General features: G+C 34.0%; 1 protein-coding gene and 1 long non-coding RNA gene across 2 annotated transcripts; both read right to left on the reverse strand.

Annotated features, from left to right (window-relative positions):
• Positions 1-1,435: 1,435 nt before the first annotated feature.
• On the reverse strand, positions 1,436-6,874 carry LOC107438042 (uncharacterized). Its single transcript, XM_087162369.1, has 3 exons — positions 6,559-6,874; positions 6,275-6,410; positions 1,436-2,678 (listed from the first exon to the last, which is right to left on the reverse strand). Exons 1-3 carry the CDS (start codon positions 6,872-6,874, stop codon positions 2,237-2,239), a joined length of 894 nt encoding a protein of 297 aa, XP_087018495.1. The 3' UTR covers positions 1,436-2,236.
• A 6,048-nt stretch (positions 6,875-12,922) lies between these two features.
• Positions 12,923-17,541, reverse strand: LOC147812642 (uncharacterized). The gene is made up of 2 exons (XR_015432910.1): positions 17,438-17,541; positions 12,923-13,125 (listed from the first exon to the last, which is right to left on the reverse strand). It is a non-coding gene; the product is annotated as an uncharacterized LOC147812642 (long non-coding RNA).
• Positions 17,542-19,332: the final 1,791 nt, after the last annotated feature.

Here is a 19,332-nt window from a genome sequence, read left to right on the forward strand (position 1 = left end):
TTTGATGGTTACCATCATCCAACAATTTCCATTATGCGTTCATTCGTTTCGATATGCCATGAAACTTCCATCATTCCATGATGGAAAGTGGATGGTTTCCATCACTCTCTTAATAGAAACATACATAGAAGTTTGATTCTTATGGACCAACAATCAATTATGTGATGATTCTAACTATACATTTCCATGATTTTTTAACGGGAATCATAGTTGGTTCTTATGAATATACCATCAAAACAATTTGGTTTTTTATATTGGTCCGTCATATATCAGTCGAATTTCTGCATTGAGATGATGGTTGTTCATGATTTCTAAGAATCTATGATAAAAATTTGTGATGTTTCAGCATGAACAACCATCAAAACAAGTTATTATTCTTATGTTATAACCATCATAAATCAGTCCGAATTCCTACATTGAGATGATGGTTACTTATGTTGGTTACCATCAAAAAATATAATAGTTCATGTTGGAATTGGTAATGGCTGCCATCAAGATAATGTTGGTCCATCAACAGAAAACCAAAAAATTAAAAAAATTTGACTCGGGTATCGAGCAATCAAACTAGTTTTGGTGTTTTTTAGCTAATCTTACTCAATAGTGATTCCTCGGATTTCGATAGCATGCTTTTTTTTCATTGCTTCGAAATTAATTTTTTTTGACAAAAAAAGTGCATATTTTGTTGATTTGAGTTTCATTATATTTTGTTTTTTAACTGGCTTTGAACAGCTGACCCAGTTTTGGATTTACGGCTATTAGCATTTGACCTCGTAACATTTTTTTTTAAATCCGAAATAACAAACAATGGAATTCCTGGATGAAGTATTGAAGCAAACTAGTCTTTGAGGAATACATTTTGATGGAATAGACTGCATTTGCGTTACATAAAGAAGGAAACCACGAAACCCACCCCCAATTAACCCGATGGCAGAGGGAGATTGAATATTTTATATACATGAATTGTGATCATTACTCAACAAACTGAATTGAACTCAATATTGAAGATCTTTAACTTCTTAATTTTTTCTTAAAAAATGTATGTTATAGGATATCATGCTTATTTTCCTAGTTGTCGCCAACGTTGGTCTAAAAAAGTACGGGCTTTACTCGATATTTTTCAATTGATATTTTTTTCATATTTCTTTTACATACTCACATTTTAAATTTAAAAATTGTACGAGATACTATATTTTTGATGCTGTCAATAATCTCTCCGTAATATCGTATTAGATAGGTACTTTATTTACGTCACTCTAGAACTCCCCAATGGCCTATTGGCGACGGTCTGTCAAATCTACGTTGCAATTTAAAAGCGATATTTAAAAAAAAAGTCTCCGCACTTCATCATTTTTTAATGAAAATCTGCTGCATATCATTCAGTCTAGTGAAGTTTTGAATCACTTAAACAAAGCTAGAGACACAAATGAAAACAATCTTAATGTAAACTTTTTTTTATTAAAAACACTTAACTAAAAGCTAAAATTGTTAGCAAATATTTCTGTAAACTAGAATAGTTTCACATCCCATGTGATGACAAATCTTTACGTGAAAAGTTTTTTTAACAGTTGATCTCAAAATCATTACATGTCAACTTTGGAGACTACTCACAATAAATTGCAGTTTGGTTCGCTCTACTTTTGCAATCAAGTAGTTTTCTTTTTGCATGCAATAAAGTTCTTTATAGAGCAATACAAAGAATTTTTGAAGGTGGTCATTTATTTAAAAATGCATTTTTTACTGAATCATCCACGATGACCACCATTACTGCATATTTTTAGAACTCTTGCTAACTATGAAGTCAAAAAAGTGTTACTGCGTAGTCGCATGTTAATATTTAAAAGTGGAAAAAGCAACAAAAAAAAACGTTATCGTCCTGCAATTGGTCGCAATTTGGAAAGCTAGTTTATGAAGCAGCAAACGACAGAAAAGAGAACATTATTATTAAAAGCGCATCAAAGTTTCAGCAGGGAATAAAACAAGTTTTGATATTTTGTACACCAGTCTTTCTAACGCTGTGATGTGTCAAATTTCGTTAGCGTCTATTTTTTCCCTCGCTTTAATATGTGCGACCCGCAATGTATGTACTTTTTAGTCTTTTAATTTGACAAGCTCTCTAAGAATTTATATAAAGGGTGGTTTTTATGGAACATCTTGTATAAACGTTCACCTAAACGTTGGTTTCGAACCATAAAAATTAAACCAGCATTGTGCAAATCCTTTTTCCGTTACAACAGCATTAATCTTCAGGTTGAAAGCAATTTTCTAAACTTAAATAACTTTTTAAACTCGCTGGTATGTTTAGAGACCCAATACCAACAGGCATCTGAACGGATTCTGTTAAAGCTCTACGAATGGCACACCTTGTAAGATGTTTCAAGCTTCTTGGGGATTTCTCAGTTTCTACGTCATTCAATACAACTTTTGAATACCATTTCCATACATTCAAAAATTCAGGAAACCTATCAGAATGATGAAAAGAGGACAAAAATTGCTTCTTTAATAAAAATGGATCCGGAATGGAATTCCAGAGAACACGCAAGACTTCATCGTACAACTCAACTCCATAATCTTTGTCATTGTAGTATGATTGGATATACAGATGCAAAATCTGGCAGGGCCTGTACATCTTATTACTTCTTCTACGAATGATTCTGTTTCGGAAACCAAACAAATTGTACCTATTTAAAAGTAGAGATACGTTAGAGAGCTAAAGTAAACATTCTGAATAACTTGTGATCTAATGATCAGATTTTTGCGTACTACAAATCATAGTCAAAGAGAGAGCCTTCTCAGTAAGTTTGTAACATCACCTATGATGGAGCGTTGATACATCAGATTTGTATTAAGTTCGAGTGTTTTATAAATAGTTTTTCTGGAGAGAATTAAAATATTTTACTGACACTTACACAGTTTTTTGTTGATCTTTTTTTATAAGAATAAATCAATGTTATTCATCACGTTATGACTCAATAAATTGAACTATAATGCTTTTATGAATACATATTATTCACATTTCCTAACAGAAAACTATTTAATAAGAAATTTTTTTCATTCACTTTTAAATTAGAATGAATCATAATATCAAAAGAATGACAATCATTCAAATGAAATCATTACTTATATGGAATGACGTATTGAACTTAATTATATTTTCCGAGACTTAGAAAAACATTATGTAAGAAAAAAAAACAAATAAAGAAATTATAATTTTATTCACTCATTCATAAAATAGCTATTTTAAAATAGTAAAATAATTCAAACATAAACATTATAATTATTTACAAATAAATGTCGCATTTAAAAATTAAAGCAAACTAATTTCGCAAAGTATTTTTATCCTTAAAGATAGTAAAAATGTATAGCAATATTTGGTATTTGAAAATTTGAATTTGGTTTTTTCTTTTAGTATATTATCAAAAAACGTTAAGTTTTTTTAAAATATTAAGTACATATTTATTTATAAATTTTTTTGATGCTTGTTTTCCGATTTGTAAAAAAAATATTGCATAGTGATTTTTCTAGAAAATTATCAGAAGAATATTCTGGAGCTGATGAATTTTAAAAATAGAACTGGGTTGAGGTATGGATATCACATATCAGTGTTTACTAGAACAAAGGTATTTTAAAAACCTGTTCTATCTTTAGGGTATTCAATGAACAGTTTTATCATAGCTGAAAAAGAAATTAAATTGGCAAGAGAATGTGGTTGTTGTTGTTGTTCATTTACGTCGCACTAGAGCTGCACAATGGGCTATTGGCGACTGTCTGGGAAACATTCCTGAGGATGATCCGAAGACATGCCATCACAATTTTGATCCTCTTCAGAGGGGATGGCACACCCTCTTCGGTAGCCCGACGACCTGCACGCGAAGTCGAGCACATTACTGTAGAACAGTTTAACGAGGATCGATACCGCACACCCTCGGTCCCTACGCAGACTGATCCTAGTGGTCACCCACCCGCACACTGACCGCAGCCAGTGATGCTTGACTTCGGTGATCTGCTGGGAACCGTGTCGTAACGATCAGTCCACTGCGGGACAAGAGAATGTGGGAGGTGACCACTTTGGTGATTTAAAAAGGCATCAAAAAATTAACAAATCTACTGCAATTAAACGACATATTTAATGGACAAAAATATTTCATTAACGAAAAATTCAACTCGAGTCAAATATTTAAAAGAAAAGAACAAAAGAAATTAAAATATTGTGTGTCGGGGGGGGGGGTAACTGAGCATCCCATTCTGATGGTGTCGAATTGAAGAGCTCAGACTCAAACAGTCAGTCAGTTCGACTGTTTGAGTCAGTTCGGTCAAAATTACGATCGTTACAGAGCATAATTCTTCTGCCAAATTACAAAAAAAAAGAGTGAGCAAAGATATCACCCTGAATATCTGTCGCTCTAATCATCAGATTTTCACGGACTAAGTATCAATCTTAATGATTTCAGAGGGTAACTTCAAATATACTGATTAATTAGTCATAATTATTAATTAAGTTGCGAAATCAGACACAAAAACGCACTTTCTCTGAATAACCCCTTTTTTAAAAAAAAAAATTATATCGAAATTTAGGGCGCTAGGAAGCTTTATACACTTGGCGGCGGGCCAAAGAGAGGCCAGGAATTATCGCCAGAATAGATATTTAATAAAGCCATACTATATCCACGTAATCGATAAGAGAGAAATACTCCGTTGCTAAGCAACAAAGCTGAGTGAATGAAAAAGAATAAAATGAAAACTGAAGCTCTTCTTCCTTACTACGTTAGCTCGAGGCAAAAATACTTTTCTTTAAGAGTTAATGGAAAAATATTTTGAAGTTTCTTAGCAACATATTTGTTTTTAGTTGATTACTGCCCAAAAAACAAAGTTGTTTTAGCTTTTCTCTCCGCTAAAAATAAAATTTGAATTGATTGTCAATTATTTATAATTTATGAAGATTTTACATATGAACTTTTTATAAGATATTATTTGTATTAAAATTATTTTTAACTTTTCTAAATATGAAGATTTTATGCTAAACCAAATTAGCATTATCTTAATTCTAAACAAGGCTGTAGGACAAATCACGAAAAATATCCCGTAAAAATAGTAAAATATCTGAAAGAATTTATAATGCACATTCACAAGGTTTTTTTTTATATATATATTTCTTTTTTTTTCTTTGCAGCAATATTTCTATTTTTAATAATTGAAGAAACTAGTGAATGTTACGCGGCATTTTAAAAAGATTGAAAAATGTATGTTTAAGAATATTGTTTGCTTCATTTTTTAGAAAAATCTTTTCAATCTACTCAGTATGTGACTCTCGTAGTTTTCTTTAAAGATAATTTGCAAATGTCATCCTGATGTTTTTGCGCATTCTGAAACTGATTTTCGTAAACTTATTTTACGATTCTTACCATCATTACATTCATATATCTGATACAACAGTCTCTTTAAGCAGAATTCGTAAGGTCATTAAGAAGCTGTAAGAGTGGCAGCAAAAATTAAAAAGATGATGTAATTTTTGCGGTTATATTCACAACCGAATCAAATAATCAATTTCAATATACAACTTCAAATATCTGTTAACAAAATCTTCAGTTTTGAGATTTTAATTTAAAGTTTAAAATTACTTCCTTATTTCAATATAGATGCGACGGTTTTTTAAATGCTTTAACCGCTTCTCCTACCAATTTTTTTTTTTTTTTTTTTTTTTTTTTTAAAATGCAAAAAATCAACTTATTTTTTTCTTTAATTCATAAATAGAGGGAACTAAAACAAAACATAATACACAAGTTCTAAGATGAAATTTTAATTTTTCATGCATAAAAAATACTTAATTTATCATTAGTTTCCCATCCCAAATTACCTCGGGCAATTAAAAAAGTTAAATATTAGTCTTTGTATAAGCTCACATCTTCATCATCTGAAAAATCATCTGCATTACTTTCACTTTCGCTCGCGAAGGCCATTTTTTTACTCACTTTTCTATGCAAATTTAGCAGCCATCGTATATACAATCACACATAACACGTCTGCTGTCCCACAAATAGCAAAAAAGTCCCAAACAAAAATGGGCCAACTTCCAATCACGGCAGATTATTATTATTTTTTGTTTTCCTTCCGGCAGAATAAAAACGTGATAAAACAAAACATACGAACAAATTCTGCAATGTCTGAGTTTACTCGGAATAATCGGTGAAGCGGTTAAAAACCATAGAAAAAAAAAGCATAATACAAAAAGGGCAAAAAGAAATTCATAATTATGGAAAATGCAATCAAAAGTACTTACGGATCATAACATTGTATGAAGTATTCAAAGTCGTAGAAAGCTCTTTCGTATCGTTGATCTCTGAATCCGTACTTCACAAGTATCAGGTATCTCTTCGCATTTTCTAATAAAGATCTCTGTTTGTACTTTCGTCTCACTAGAAACAACTCAGAATCACAAAGTCGAAAGAAATTAAAACGTAGTTCCCGAGTTCACTTTACATAAGACTGATTCAAGATAATCAAAATAGAAATAAACACTCTCTGCGAAAACATCAACGTACGAAACGAACAACTCGTGCTTACATTTGTGAAGGGAGATATATTGTAGATAGTCCACCAAAACCTTCGCCGCTTTATCTGAATGTGTCCAAAAGCTGCTTCCACCAAATTCCAGATACGACACCAACTTGAATTTTAAGACCAGGCTTAAGTGTTCAGAGCACTCTTCTTTTTTATGGTACTTCACAAGAAGTGCAATGCACCACAATAACAATTTAGGTGTACATAGGAGTCTGGTATGATTATTAAATTCCATTATCAACCTCTTCATGTCAGGATCATTTTCAGCAAAGCACGTAAAATTTTTTTCAAGGGAGCTCACCAGATCAATTCGAGTCATTTTACCCTTTTTACAGAAAAAGGGGTTGTGTTGATATAAAATGTTTTCCTCGTGTGAATGCGAGCAAAAATGGACATTATTAATTAAACCAATGGACATCAAATTCGAATGTTTTGAGGAACGAGAAATATGGTGGATAAAAGCTGTCAAAATATAGCTCGCTTCACACCTTGACACTTCGGAAATATATCGTATTGGCATGATTAAAAATTTCGAATTTTCGTTCTCTTCACCACTATATGGCTTCTTGATGACTCAATTACAATTGCTACACCAAATTAAGTTTCAACCACTTTAATTAGTTTATTGGAATTACATACATTTGCAGGCTTGTGAGTTCACTTTAGGCTTATAAGCCTTTGTCAAATAGAAGGACAGATAGCACAATACAGCACGGTTCCCAACAGATCACCGAATTCAAGCATCACTGGCTGCTGTCAGTGTGCGGGTGGGTGACCATTTAGATCAGCCTGCATAGCGACCGAGGGTGTGCGGTATCGGTCCTCGTTAAACTGTTCTACAGTAATGTGCTCGACTTCGCGTGCTAGTCATCGGGCTACCGAAGCGGGGGTGCCCTCCCCTCTACAGAGAATCAAATTTGCTATGACGTATCCTCGGATCATGCTCTGGAATTCTTCCCAGACCATCGCCAATAACCCATTGTGCAGCTATAGTGAGGCGTAAATAAACTACAACAACAACAACAATACAGAGAAGGACAACAGGAAGATACATCAAGGATAAAAGCGGGATTCGAACCCGCTACCTCCACGCTTTTCACAGCGTTTGGTGGGCGATAAAGCTCACCACTTTTAACCTTGTTGAAACCTGAAATAAATTGTGGGCATCCATACTTGTGTTGGATGAAGAGCAGCGCTTTTATCCTCTGTACTATAAGAAAGAGTTCGGTTGAGGGTGATAAGTTGAGTTGATGATGATGAAAATGTAAGGGTAGAAGATGATCATGGTGAAGACTCTAATCTAATTTGATGCAAAATTTGCAGTATTCCGAAAAAAATTAGTTCAAAATTTTGTAGTCCCATAACAAATCATACTTCTGGAGGAACAGATCCGGGAATTTCCTTGTCTTCTGGGTTGGGTTCAAAATTACATGGCTACGGAGTTGAACATTAGTAGTCGTAGACCCAAAATTGATGTTGGCTGTTCAACGACAGTTATAAAAGAAAATAAAAACTTTTGGGGGAGAGACGTGATGGCCAGGGGATAGAGAGTTGGGAACCGGGTTAGAATCCCACCGATGGCTGGTCGATACGAATCCACATCCGGCTTGCACCGACCACACTACTGTCGTGAATTATCCTCAGTGGTAGACGGATCATTGGTTAGAGTCCTCTTGCCGTCAGACTAACCGTGGGAGGTTCTCGCGATCTTCCTCTCCATGTAACGCGAATGCGGATTAGCTCCATCAAAAAGTCCTCCACGAAGTCAAATTTTTCCCAATACTTGATTCAGGAGTTTCCTTGTTTTCTGGATTGGGTTCAAAATTACAAGGCTACGGCACTGAACATTAGTAGTCGTAAACCCAATTTTGGTTCGGCTGTTCAACGACGGCGATCTCTCCCCAATTGGCGTATTCCAGCGTTGCGATCGCCAATAAAAAATCTAAGAAATTTTGTTTTTATGTTGAAAAGTTTTCCTAAACGCCTGGGACAGAGTCGCTAAGAGGATATTTTTTTATATACATGCGCATATATAAGGGACATTCAAATGAAACCCGATCACTAGAGTAAAGTAACGGTAACGGTTTTGATAGCTCACAAATGTAGTTATACGCAGCTCACGTACTCAAAAATAGTCACCTAAACTGTTGGCACACATTTATCCCATTGCGACACTAGCCCGTCTATTCCATCTAGTAAGCTGCTATCAGATTTAGGCTTGGACCTAGTCACACACATCATCGTCCGTTGTGAATCAATGTCCTTGAATAGCCTGTTTTAGTGGTCCAAAAACATGAAAGTGACACGGTGAAAGGTCTGGACTGCACTGTGGATGTTCCAGAGTTTCCCACATTTGCGGAATTATGTTCCGCAGTGGACGATAACTTGTATGACCACCTTCTCTTCGGCGTGCAACCACACTGTCGCTATGCAACTTCAAACGTTGCGCATGCGTCAGACTCTCTATCAAAGGATGGTGCCGCCATACACGCAGTTACGAGATGCCCAATTACATCTAATGCAAAGTTAGACGTACTGACCAAGTTTCATTTGAATGACCTTCATTGATTAAAAGTCAGTTTCTAATTTATCCAGAGACATCGGAACATGATGAGTGGACATAATTCTAATTAGTTTTTCTAAGTTTAAATATGCAGGACAATCCCATTGATATGGATTATGACTTCCGTTACAATTGCTGTAACACGGATCCTTAGTGCGCCGGCCAAGATGTTTGGAAGTAAGCGCAGTTGCAGCATCTGGAAGGAAATTTACTGTATTCATCGGGGTAGTCAAACCCCTACAATTCTTGTATAAAGTAACAAGATTTTTTTTCACTGTTCTCTAAAATGCGTTTCACTGTTTCTAAGCTCTCACGTTGGATTAAAAGCGACCCACTTCGTTGAAAGCGTATGCCTTCGTTTCTTTTCGTCTGTACGAAGCGATTAAGCCTACTTTAAAGCGCACCGATGAGGTCTGTGGTATACCACAAGACTTGTCTTTCGCTTCAATGCTGAAGACAGTGTCGCCATTACTTTTAACATGAGCCAGTCTATGGGTTCATTGAAGCACCACTGCTGATCTAAAAGGCTGGTCATTTTTGGCTGAATAACCCCTAAAAGCAGAGAGTCAAAGTGGCTTACCGATTTCTTGGATATCCTAAATAAAATGGACACTATGTATCGCCTTGCTAGAAGTCCATGGGTGCACACTTGGCATCCAACACAACTAACAAAGTAATGCTATGCTGAAAATTACAACAATTTCAGCAACTTCAACGTGGCTTGTTTAAAGTAAGATTTTTAAATTAAATTTTTGATGCAAATTTGATCCAAAGTAAAAGAAAAACGATACCTAACCGATTCCTCGCACCCTCGGTCCCTACGCAGGCTGATGAAAATTGTCACCCACCCCCGCTTTCTGACAGCAGTGGGTGATGCTTGACTTCAGTGTTCTACTGGAAGCCGTGTCTTTAGGATCAGTAAGTACTGCGAGACAAAATCCCTTTCAGGGCATGGATGTTTCTCTCTGTGTATTATCCACTGCTGTGTGTGATATGTGAATGTGGCCCACCCTATGAACGGATATCTGTGGCTGTGTGGCGTCGTTAATGTTGCTCGCTTTCGTGACTTTAGTCACAAAGGTGGTCACCAGGAAACGAAAAATGAGCAACACTTCCACCACCTTCCATGGCGATGAGCGATAAGTTCAGTGCCTGCCATTAAGACAAGGTTTTCATCATAAACGCTCTAGCCAATGAATCTCAATCACATAAGTAATCTGAATGAGTCAAAAACAGAACTACCTAGTTGCACAGCAAAAAGTTAATACCCGAAATGATCATAATGAGGATAACTGACGAACATTTCTGGAGCTCTTCGCTGTTAATCGCTCATAGCTCGCTGATCAATTATGTTAAGTTAAAGTGGATGGTTGAATGTATTTTACAGTAATTGGATCACCTTTCAAAATTGAATGAAGGGTAGAAGTTTATAATCATCAGAAGTGCCCGTAAGTGATGAGATGGACAGAGCTCCAATGTCAAGTTGAGTTCAAAGTATGGTGCGCTGTTGTTCCAAAAGTGAGCATACGAATATGATATGGTCGGCACAGCATCTGCATTTGTCGTCTAGTACGAGATCGAATCGAAATAACTTCGCTTTTGTCGGATATGTTCTGGTACGAATTTGAGAAAATGTTGCTTCTTGATGTCTGCAGGAGAGTGATAGTCGATGTTCTTTACTTATATGTACAAAGTCTGCGTAGTACTTGCTGTTCCCAAAAGTAGATTGCCTGGTCTATTGATAGAGTTGTTGATCATACGGCAGGGGTCTTCTAGAGTAAATTTATTACAGATTTTAGGTTTGACTCTCGCCATTTTGTCCATGATTTCATTACCAGAGTGACCACGCTAGATCTACTGATTGACATGATGTTGGGAGTGCTTCCAATGCAGATAATATGTGGTTCCTTACGTGGAAGCAGTGGCAATTCCGAAGAGAGAGAGCCAGACAAAATTACAACAAGTTGGGAATCTGAAAGACATCTTCGAATCACCAGTAAGATAGCAATAGCCTCAGCTGTGAAGATAGAACAAATAGAAGAGACGGATTCAGACGGAGCTGAGCAGAGCGGGAATTGTTAACTCCGGTCTTGCCTGAAGCTTGGGAGGCTTCTATGTCGAGTAAGGCGTGATATGACCAGTTTTTGTAAGAAAAGTCTCAGAAAATAGTGAGAATTATGTTTTGTGGATTCTTTTTGTATTGGAATGGAAGATTTGACAGATGTATTCGGACATTCCATGGCAGTTGAGGAATTCGGCTGTCCATGTGAAGCATGTGATCGATGTTGATCATGTGTAGGTTCAGTCACCATTTTGCTTGTAAGGGAAGAACTGATTTTCTAAAGATACAGGGAATGTAAAGATTACGGTTATTTATTGCACATAATGATTGGGTGTAAAATCGCTTCTAGAGCATATTATCCCAGATAGCAATATAAGGTTTTTTCAACACAACAAAAATCTTTTCATGTAAACCTAAAAAGGATTTTTTACACGGTTTACGTGTAAACCTTCTAACCTTAAAACGAGGTCTGCGACAATCTGCTCTATTCTACGCACATTACCCTCATCCAAAACCTTGGAAAACAACCTTCAACATAACTACCTTAAAACGAGGTTGTCTTAGGGTTTTCAAGCGGGAAAAAACCTTGAATAGAGCTAATCTACATAATTATAAGGTTTCCGTTTGCAGCGTTTTCGTATGCTCAGCTAAAATCTACCCTGTCACAAGGTTTTCATTGACAATACAATTTAATGCTATTGCTAGTGTACGTCAGCTAAAACGTCACTCTGAACGTGATGTCATCTCTCCCACGATTGTATGACGGAGCTTTTCATTATTTGTTTTATATTTTACTTCTTATAGCTTTCCCAGTCCGAGGAAAATTCTCCTTTCCATCAATTTTGCTTGATTATTTTGGGGGAAATAGTCATTTTTTATCTGTCTGACTTACTTTGCTGTAGGAACTTAATGATTTACAAGTTAAAATATCGTTTAATATGACATTTTTTATTTGATTTACCGATTTGATTTATAAAAACGCAAAATAAATCGAACATATTTAATACTGAAGTCCCGCAGTTGACTGATCGTTAAGACACGGTTCCCAGCAGATCACCGAAGTCAAGCATCACTGGCTGCGGTCAGTGTGCGGGTGGGTGACCCACTTGGATCAGTCTGCGTAGGGACCGAGGGTGTGTGGTATTAGTCCTCGTTAAACTGTGCTACCGTAAAGTGCTCGACTTCGAGTGCAGGTCGTTGGGCTACCGAAGCGGGGGTGCCATCCCCTCTGCAGAGGATCAAAATTGTGATGGCATGTCTTCGGATCATCCTCAGGGATGTTTCCCAGACCGTCGCCAATAGCCCATTGCGCAGCTCTAGTGCGACGTAAATGAACAAAACAAGCAAACAAACAATGTAATACTCAAAGAGGGTCTGCGTATTTTCTTCTTTCTTATTCAGAAATTTATGCGGTGTGGGAAATTTTGATGAGTCAAAAGTGTTCAGTTTTTTGTATATCAAAGAAAATTAACATGAAATATCTTCTTTTGTCAAAATAAATAAAATGCAACTGATTAATTATCTCTTACTTAATATGCATGATATGATAAATGTAGGAAATTTAATGATAACAAAATATTTTTTTTTTAAAAAATCGTTTAATGAATGTAGAAATTCCAAACATATTTTTTAATGCACAACAACAAATAAATATTATGATTATCATAACAATTAGTATATGACAAGTGCATTTGTACAAATCAGATATGCCATAATTATATTAGGTATTTTGTTAATATATAAAAATATTATCTGTATAATAACCATTAGTGAATAATACAAAACAGATATACCATAATTAAATCAACTATTTCGTCAATACATAAACAAATGATATTATAGGTATAATAACCACCAGTGAATACGTAACATATTTAACATGAAGGAATTAGCGAAACAATCTTCATTCAAATAAATGACTTCCTCGTCAGATAGGCTCCTTTCTCTGAAAAATAAGAGGACATTTTTGTGTGCGTACTTGCTTATATTGAATGAAATTTTATGCATATACATATGAATTGTATGTACATACATATTGTACGTACAGGAATACATGCCTACATTATATGTATACAGGTGCATGCACACGTATAAATAAAAATGCATGCATACACACGCAGTATATAATTATATATCTGTGGTTACTTTAAATATCGTTGTATGAATAACATTGTTATTAGACAGTACATGCATATATGTAGTACATGCACACGTGAGTGCATTGTATGTCATATGGACGTAGAATGAATAAATTACTTGTTGAAAACAAAAAGCAGACTACTCTGAAAATTTTTTGATCTAATGATCGGTTGTTTTTGTTGGTCTATGTCGTACTAACGATGAACAATGGGCTAATGGTGTAGAGTTGGGAAACATTCCTGAGGATGATCCGAAGACATGTCAACACAATTTTGATCCTCTGCAGAGGGAATGGATCTCCTCCTTGACGACCTGCGCTTGAAGTCGAGCTCTTAATGGTGGAAAAGCTTAATTAGGATAGATACCGCACACCTTTGGTTCCTTTGTAGGTTGATCAAAGTGATCACCCATCCACACACTGACCGTAGCCAGTGATCCTTGACTTCGGTGTTCTACTGGGAACCGTGTCTTAAAGTTCACTCTACTGCGAGATGATCTAATGATCGGATATTTACGTTCTTGAACTCAATCTTAAGGGTTAAAAGGATCTCAAATATGTTAATTAATTAATGCAAACCATATTTTAAGTTTAGACAAACATAAAACGTACTTTCTCTGAAAAACCTACCTTTTCTCGACGGATGCACATTTCCGACCCAGAAAATATAGGGGGTAGCCGCACTCTGGGAAATATGGTCCTAATAATAGGTTGGTCAAAAGAGCCGTCCAACGGGTATTCGCAATCCGAAATAAATCGTCTGAATAGTGAGGTCTGAGTCCAAAGCTTAGACTCCTTAATGTTAATTTTACTTTTTGCGTATTTCACCATGCCTTGAGAACTTTTAAAACGAATTAAAGTTATTTTGCATACAAATATAAATTTCGTTTATCCAAAGATAATTCTTTGCAAAATGTAACTTTCAGTAAATATCTTTTTTTTAAATTTTATTTTGTAATAGCCGAAATTTTTTGATTATTAAGTATACAATTTTTTATAACATTTTAAAGTAGGAAATTTTAAATGGCAAAATACAACATTTGAGTAAAATGGATCGAATAGTTCCTGAAAAATTGAATTTTGAAAAAGTCGCAATTTTAAGAGCTATTCGATTGATTTCGTTCAAATTTTGCGCTTTGCCATTTAAAATTGTTTAACTTAAATTCTAAATTTTTTAGACTATCATTGAATAAAATAATAAAAAATGATTATTTTGACTAAAATTTATATTTTGCACGGAATTAGCTTTTGACAAATGAATTTTTTTATTGAGTGCAAAAATTTTTTCAATTCACTTAAGATGCTCTCAAGATGTGGTCTCATACGTAAAAAATATTAACATTAAGGGAACCGCTCTTATGACTACAACTATTGGGATTATTTTTTTCCAGATTGCGGCCATCCCTATAATTTGAGAGACAAAAACCCAAGTAACACCATAAAACAGGATGTTTGTTCAGAGAAAGTATGTTTTTGTGTCTGATTTCATAACTTAATATCGTGGGCACAAATTAATTAGCATATATGTCATCCTCTCGAACCTTTAAGATTGAGTCCTTGAATGTGAAGATACGATCATTAGATGAAAAGTTATTTAGAATGGACCATTTACTTTATGCGTATCGTACATACGTATATATACTTTAAGTAGTACATATAAGTATGCATAATCTTATGTACGTTAAATCACATATATGTAGATACACACATACTTTATTGTTGTTGTTGTAGTTAATTAACGTCGCACTAGAGCTGCAAGATGGGCTATTGGCGACGGTCTGGGAAACACCCCTGAGGATGATCCGAAAACATGCCATCACAGTTTTGATCCTCTGCAGAGGGGATGGCACCCCCGCTTCGGTAGCCCGACGACCTGCACGCGAAGTTGAGCACTTTACGGTAGAACAGTTTAACGAGGACCAATACCGCACACTCTCGGGCCCTACGCAGACTGATCCAAGCGGTCACCCATCCGCACACTGACCGTAGCCAGTGATGCTTGACTTCGGTGATCTGCTGGGAACCGTGTCTTAACGATCAGTCCACTGCGGGACACACATACTTTATATGAATATACATATAATGTATGTATGTATCTATGTAAATGTGGGTATATTTGTACTCCCGTATGTTTGTACGTATATACACAATTTATGTTCAATATATGTACGCATGTATTCATGTGCTATGTAATAACGATGTATGCATTTATGTATAAACAGGGCGCAAAAAAGGGAAACCCCTGAAAATATTTTATCTATTGATCGGACTTTAATGTACATACTACTACTCGATCTTAGTTGTTTGAATGTCTAACTTTATGAGGAATTCAGCTCCTAGACCCTTAAAACAGGAGACTGCAAAATATGGTATAAACAGTTTATAAAGGAGAGCGGTAGAAAGTTTGAATTACTTAATGTTAAAATTCCTTTTTGCAAAGTTCGCCTTGTATAACTTTTAAAGCAAATTTAAAATTTGAATGAAATCAATCGAAGAGTTCTTCAGAAATCGAATATTACATAAATAACTTTTTTTAAAATTGGACTAATTGGAGACTAGTAGTCCGATGTCATTCAAATTTCTCATTTTGCCTTTAAAATTACTTTCTTAAAAATTATGAAAATTTTTTTCTATATTTTGCAATGCAAAGTGTTTTCGACAATTAGCAAATAAAATAAAAAATAATATTTATTTAAGGTTATTTTTTGCATAGAATTATCTTTGGATAAACGAATCTTATAATAGTGTGCAAAAACTTCATGATTCGCTTAAAAAAGTTTTTCAAATCTAGCGAAATGCTCAAAAGGTTTTGTTAACATTAAGAGATCCAAACATTCAATCGCTCTCCTGCCTAAACAACTTTGGCAATATTTTCAGGCTGGAAAACTTTTAAAATATTGACTACCTTCCATATGTTGAGGATCGAAAATTCAAATCCATCGGAGAAGAAAAAAAATCGCTTTTTTTTTCTGGTTTTGTAACTAAAAGTATCGTTTGTATAAATTAATTAGCATGTACAAGATTATGTCCTCGAACAAAAAAAAAAAAAAATTTAGACTCAAGACTTAAAAAATTTACATATTAGATTGAAAGTTATTTAAGCCGAGTAATTTTGTTTCGCACTATACATAAATATGAAGTCGAATCAATAGATAAACTACATTCAAGTTCCAAAACTTTTGTGGTAGAAGCAATCCATCAATTAGTACCCATGAGCCGCTACAATCGATCACGTGATCTTCCATGTTGAATCCGAACTATCGCCTAAAACAAACTGAACTAGGGTGTCTTAGAACTGGTCACAAAAATTTTTATGGGCATTATTCGAAACTTGACAGTATTCGACAATTTTTGATCAATTATAGAGATCAAATTTCTTAAATGAATTCCAATTTCAAAATGAATCCCAATTATTCCTATAAGCAATCAATTCTACTTATGGTGATTAAAAAACGAATAAAACATATATTATCCTGTCTTGAAATTAAAATTGCTTAAGCTAATCGGAAAGGTACCGAAATTGCAAGTACAATCTTCTAGCCATAGATACACTCGAAAGTGGGTTAAGAAAATATTATAAATGCTACGTTTGGCAAAAATCAGAATCAAATTATAGTAATACACAGTTTCTATTTTAAAATCTTGATAAGTAGTCTGGAGCCTCATAAAACTTCTTAATATGGAAAAATCTTCAATTTCTGAAATATTATTTTTATTTGTTGAGCTATATTTTGGTATTAATGTAAATCTAACTAACGTTAGTGCTAATTTCCACTTTTTATAATAACTATAAAAGTAATGTAAATGCTATTTACTTGAATCTATCGGCAACTCATACATCCAAAAAAAAATAATAATTAAGGTAAAATAGTAATAACAGTAATAAATTAAAGTATTGATAATTAAATTTGAATTATAGTTTCAGTGTTTGCTTGAAACTTACTGAAATTAAGAAGGGAGCATAATAACCGTTTAATGTCCTTTGGGTAAGGCCGTTCCAAGCATAAATTTAAGTTTTAAATTAAGTTAATATTAATTGATAATCTTAAAAAAACAAATAACAATGCGTAAATTAAATACTTAATAAGGCAAATGAAATGCAATTAAACCGTGCACCTACTTTCTATATCAAAACAGGGAAATATCTTAAACTTGGAACAATAAAACAGAATATCATTAAGAAACTTCAATTTTAATCTATTATCAAGCAAGTAAACTCCAAAAGTGTAAATGATCAGAAGCCGTAGTATTAGTGCAAAGTTGCGCATGACGTAGGCTGCAGTTTTTAAGACAGAGAGGAGAATCTGGAGTTTACAATAATTTTCAAAAGTTAAATTTAGTGAGATTATTTTTTTTTTATTTTTTTTATTTTTTTATTTTATTTTTTTTTTATTTTCTTTTATTTTTATTATTATTTTTAATTGAATAAGAATATTGAAGTTTGAACATTAAGCATTGCCTCAAAGTTTCGGTACAATAAGGCTAATAGAAGTTTTCTATTTTTTAAAAGAACTTCGTTTAAAATTTTATTTATCGCTTTTCCATTCTAATTTTATGTATTTCAGACGTATATTTGTATATTAAACAGACTTATATTAAACAGACGTATAATAAACACGTATATTAAACAGACCATTAGAAAAACTTGTTTTTCTTTTTATTAGTTCCTTTTACATTCTTTTTTATTTTAAATTTTTATTTTCAACAATGTTTTGCCGATATTGAATAGAAAAATTCGTGACACGAAAAAACTGCTGCAAAATTTCAGGAATGGTTGAACATTTACATACCTGCTTATTTATGAACTTTTTCGAGAAAATCTTTTACAGCAGTGACAAAATTTTAATTGAAGAATTGAAAATTTAAATTTTTACATCCTTTTAAAATATGACATTTCACATGACAAAATGTAAAATTTGAGCACAATCGGTTGAATAGTTTCTGAGAAATCGAATTTTAAATATACACAGGAACAATTCGATAGATTCAGCTCGATTTTGTATTTTGCCATGTAAAATTACGTACATAAAAATTGTATAAAAAGTTGTCTGCCTTATAATTCAAAAAATTTCCAGCTATTATTTAATAGCGTAATAAAAAATAATAAATATTTACTAAAGTTTGTTTTCTGCCTGCAATTATCTTTGGATAAACGAATTTTAAAGTTATGATCAAATTTTTTTTATCTCGCTTAAAAAGGTCTCTATGTATGGAGAAATATGCAAAATGTAAAATTAAGATAGAGGCATCCAAACTTTGGACCCCCCTCATGATTAAACTATAGGGACAATATTCCCCAGATTGTGGCTATCCCCTAAATTTTGGGGGTTCAAAATCTGAATCCGTCGGTAAAAAGGTATGTTTATTCAGAGAAAACACATTTTTGTGATTAATTTCGTAAATTAGAAAATCGCCTGCACTAATTAATTAGCATATTTGAGATCACATATTTGAGTCACTAAATTAAAAATTAATCCGTGACAAGGACCGAACCCCTGACCACCGAGTCTACAAACTTCATTACCCATGGCGCTGACAACCACACCACGACTCACACGTTGCATCCACGAATATATAGCTTAAAGAACTTCCTTCCGGTTAATTAACAAAATCTATTTTGGCACATTATGTGCCCCCTAATTAGCGTATAAAAATTTACTTTGGTATGGTTGTTTGTTATACAAAACTCTAATTTCTGGCAGAGTTTGAAAATTATAAGTTAATATTAAAGGGAGTTACGGAGTGAGTCGTGTGCGTACCTCCGGATTCGAAATTTATCCATTTTTAAGCTATTATTCCCTCTTTGCCAAAGAAAAATAATTATTTTTATATATATAACACTATATTCACGTTGAAATATCGAAAAATAAATTTTAAAAAAAAAATAAAGTAAATAGAAAAAAAATTTGAAAATTAATTCGTGACCAGGACCGAACTCCTGACCACCGAGTCTACAAACTTCTTTACCCATGACGCTGACAACCACACCACGACTCACACGTTGCTTCCACGGAT

Source organism: Parasteatoda tepidariorum, chromosome 4 (assembly GCF_982258835.1).
Source record: "Parasteatoda tepidariorum strain Cologne lab strain chromosome 4, Ptep-v5.0, whole genome shotgun sequence".
In the NCBI taxonomy this organism is placed as follows: domain Eukaryota; kingdom Metazoa; phylum Arthropoda; class Arachnida; order Araneae; family Theridiidae; genus Parasteatoda; species Parasteatoda tepidariorum.

Coding starts and splice junctions, on each gene's coding strand:
- LOC107438042 (XM_087162369.1), bottom strand. CDS start 6,874: ATGACTCGAATTGATCTGGTGAGCTCCCTTGAAAAAAATTTTACGTGC. Junction 6,411..6,558: donor ATATATCTCCCTTCACAAAT/GTAAGCACGAGT, acceptor AGTTGTTTCTAG/TGAGACGAAAGTACAAACAG. Junction 2,679..6,274: donor TTCATACAATGTTATGATCC/GTAAGTACTTTT, acceptor ACTTTTAAATAG/GTACAATTTGTTTGGTTTCC.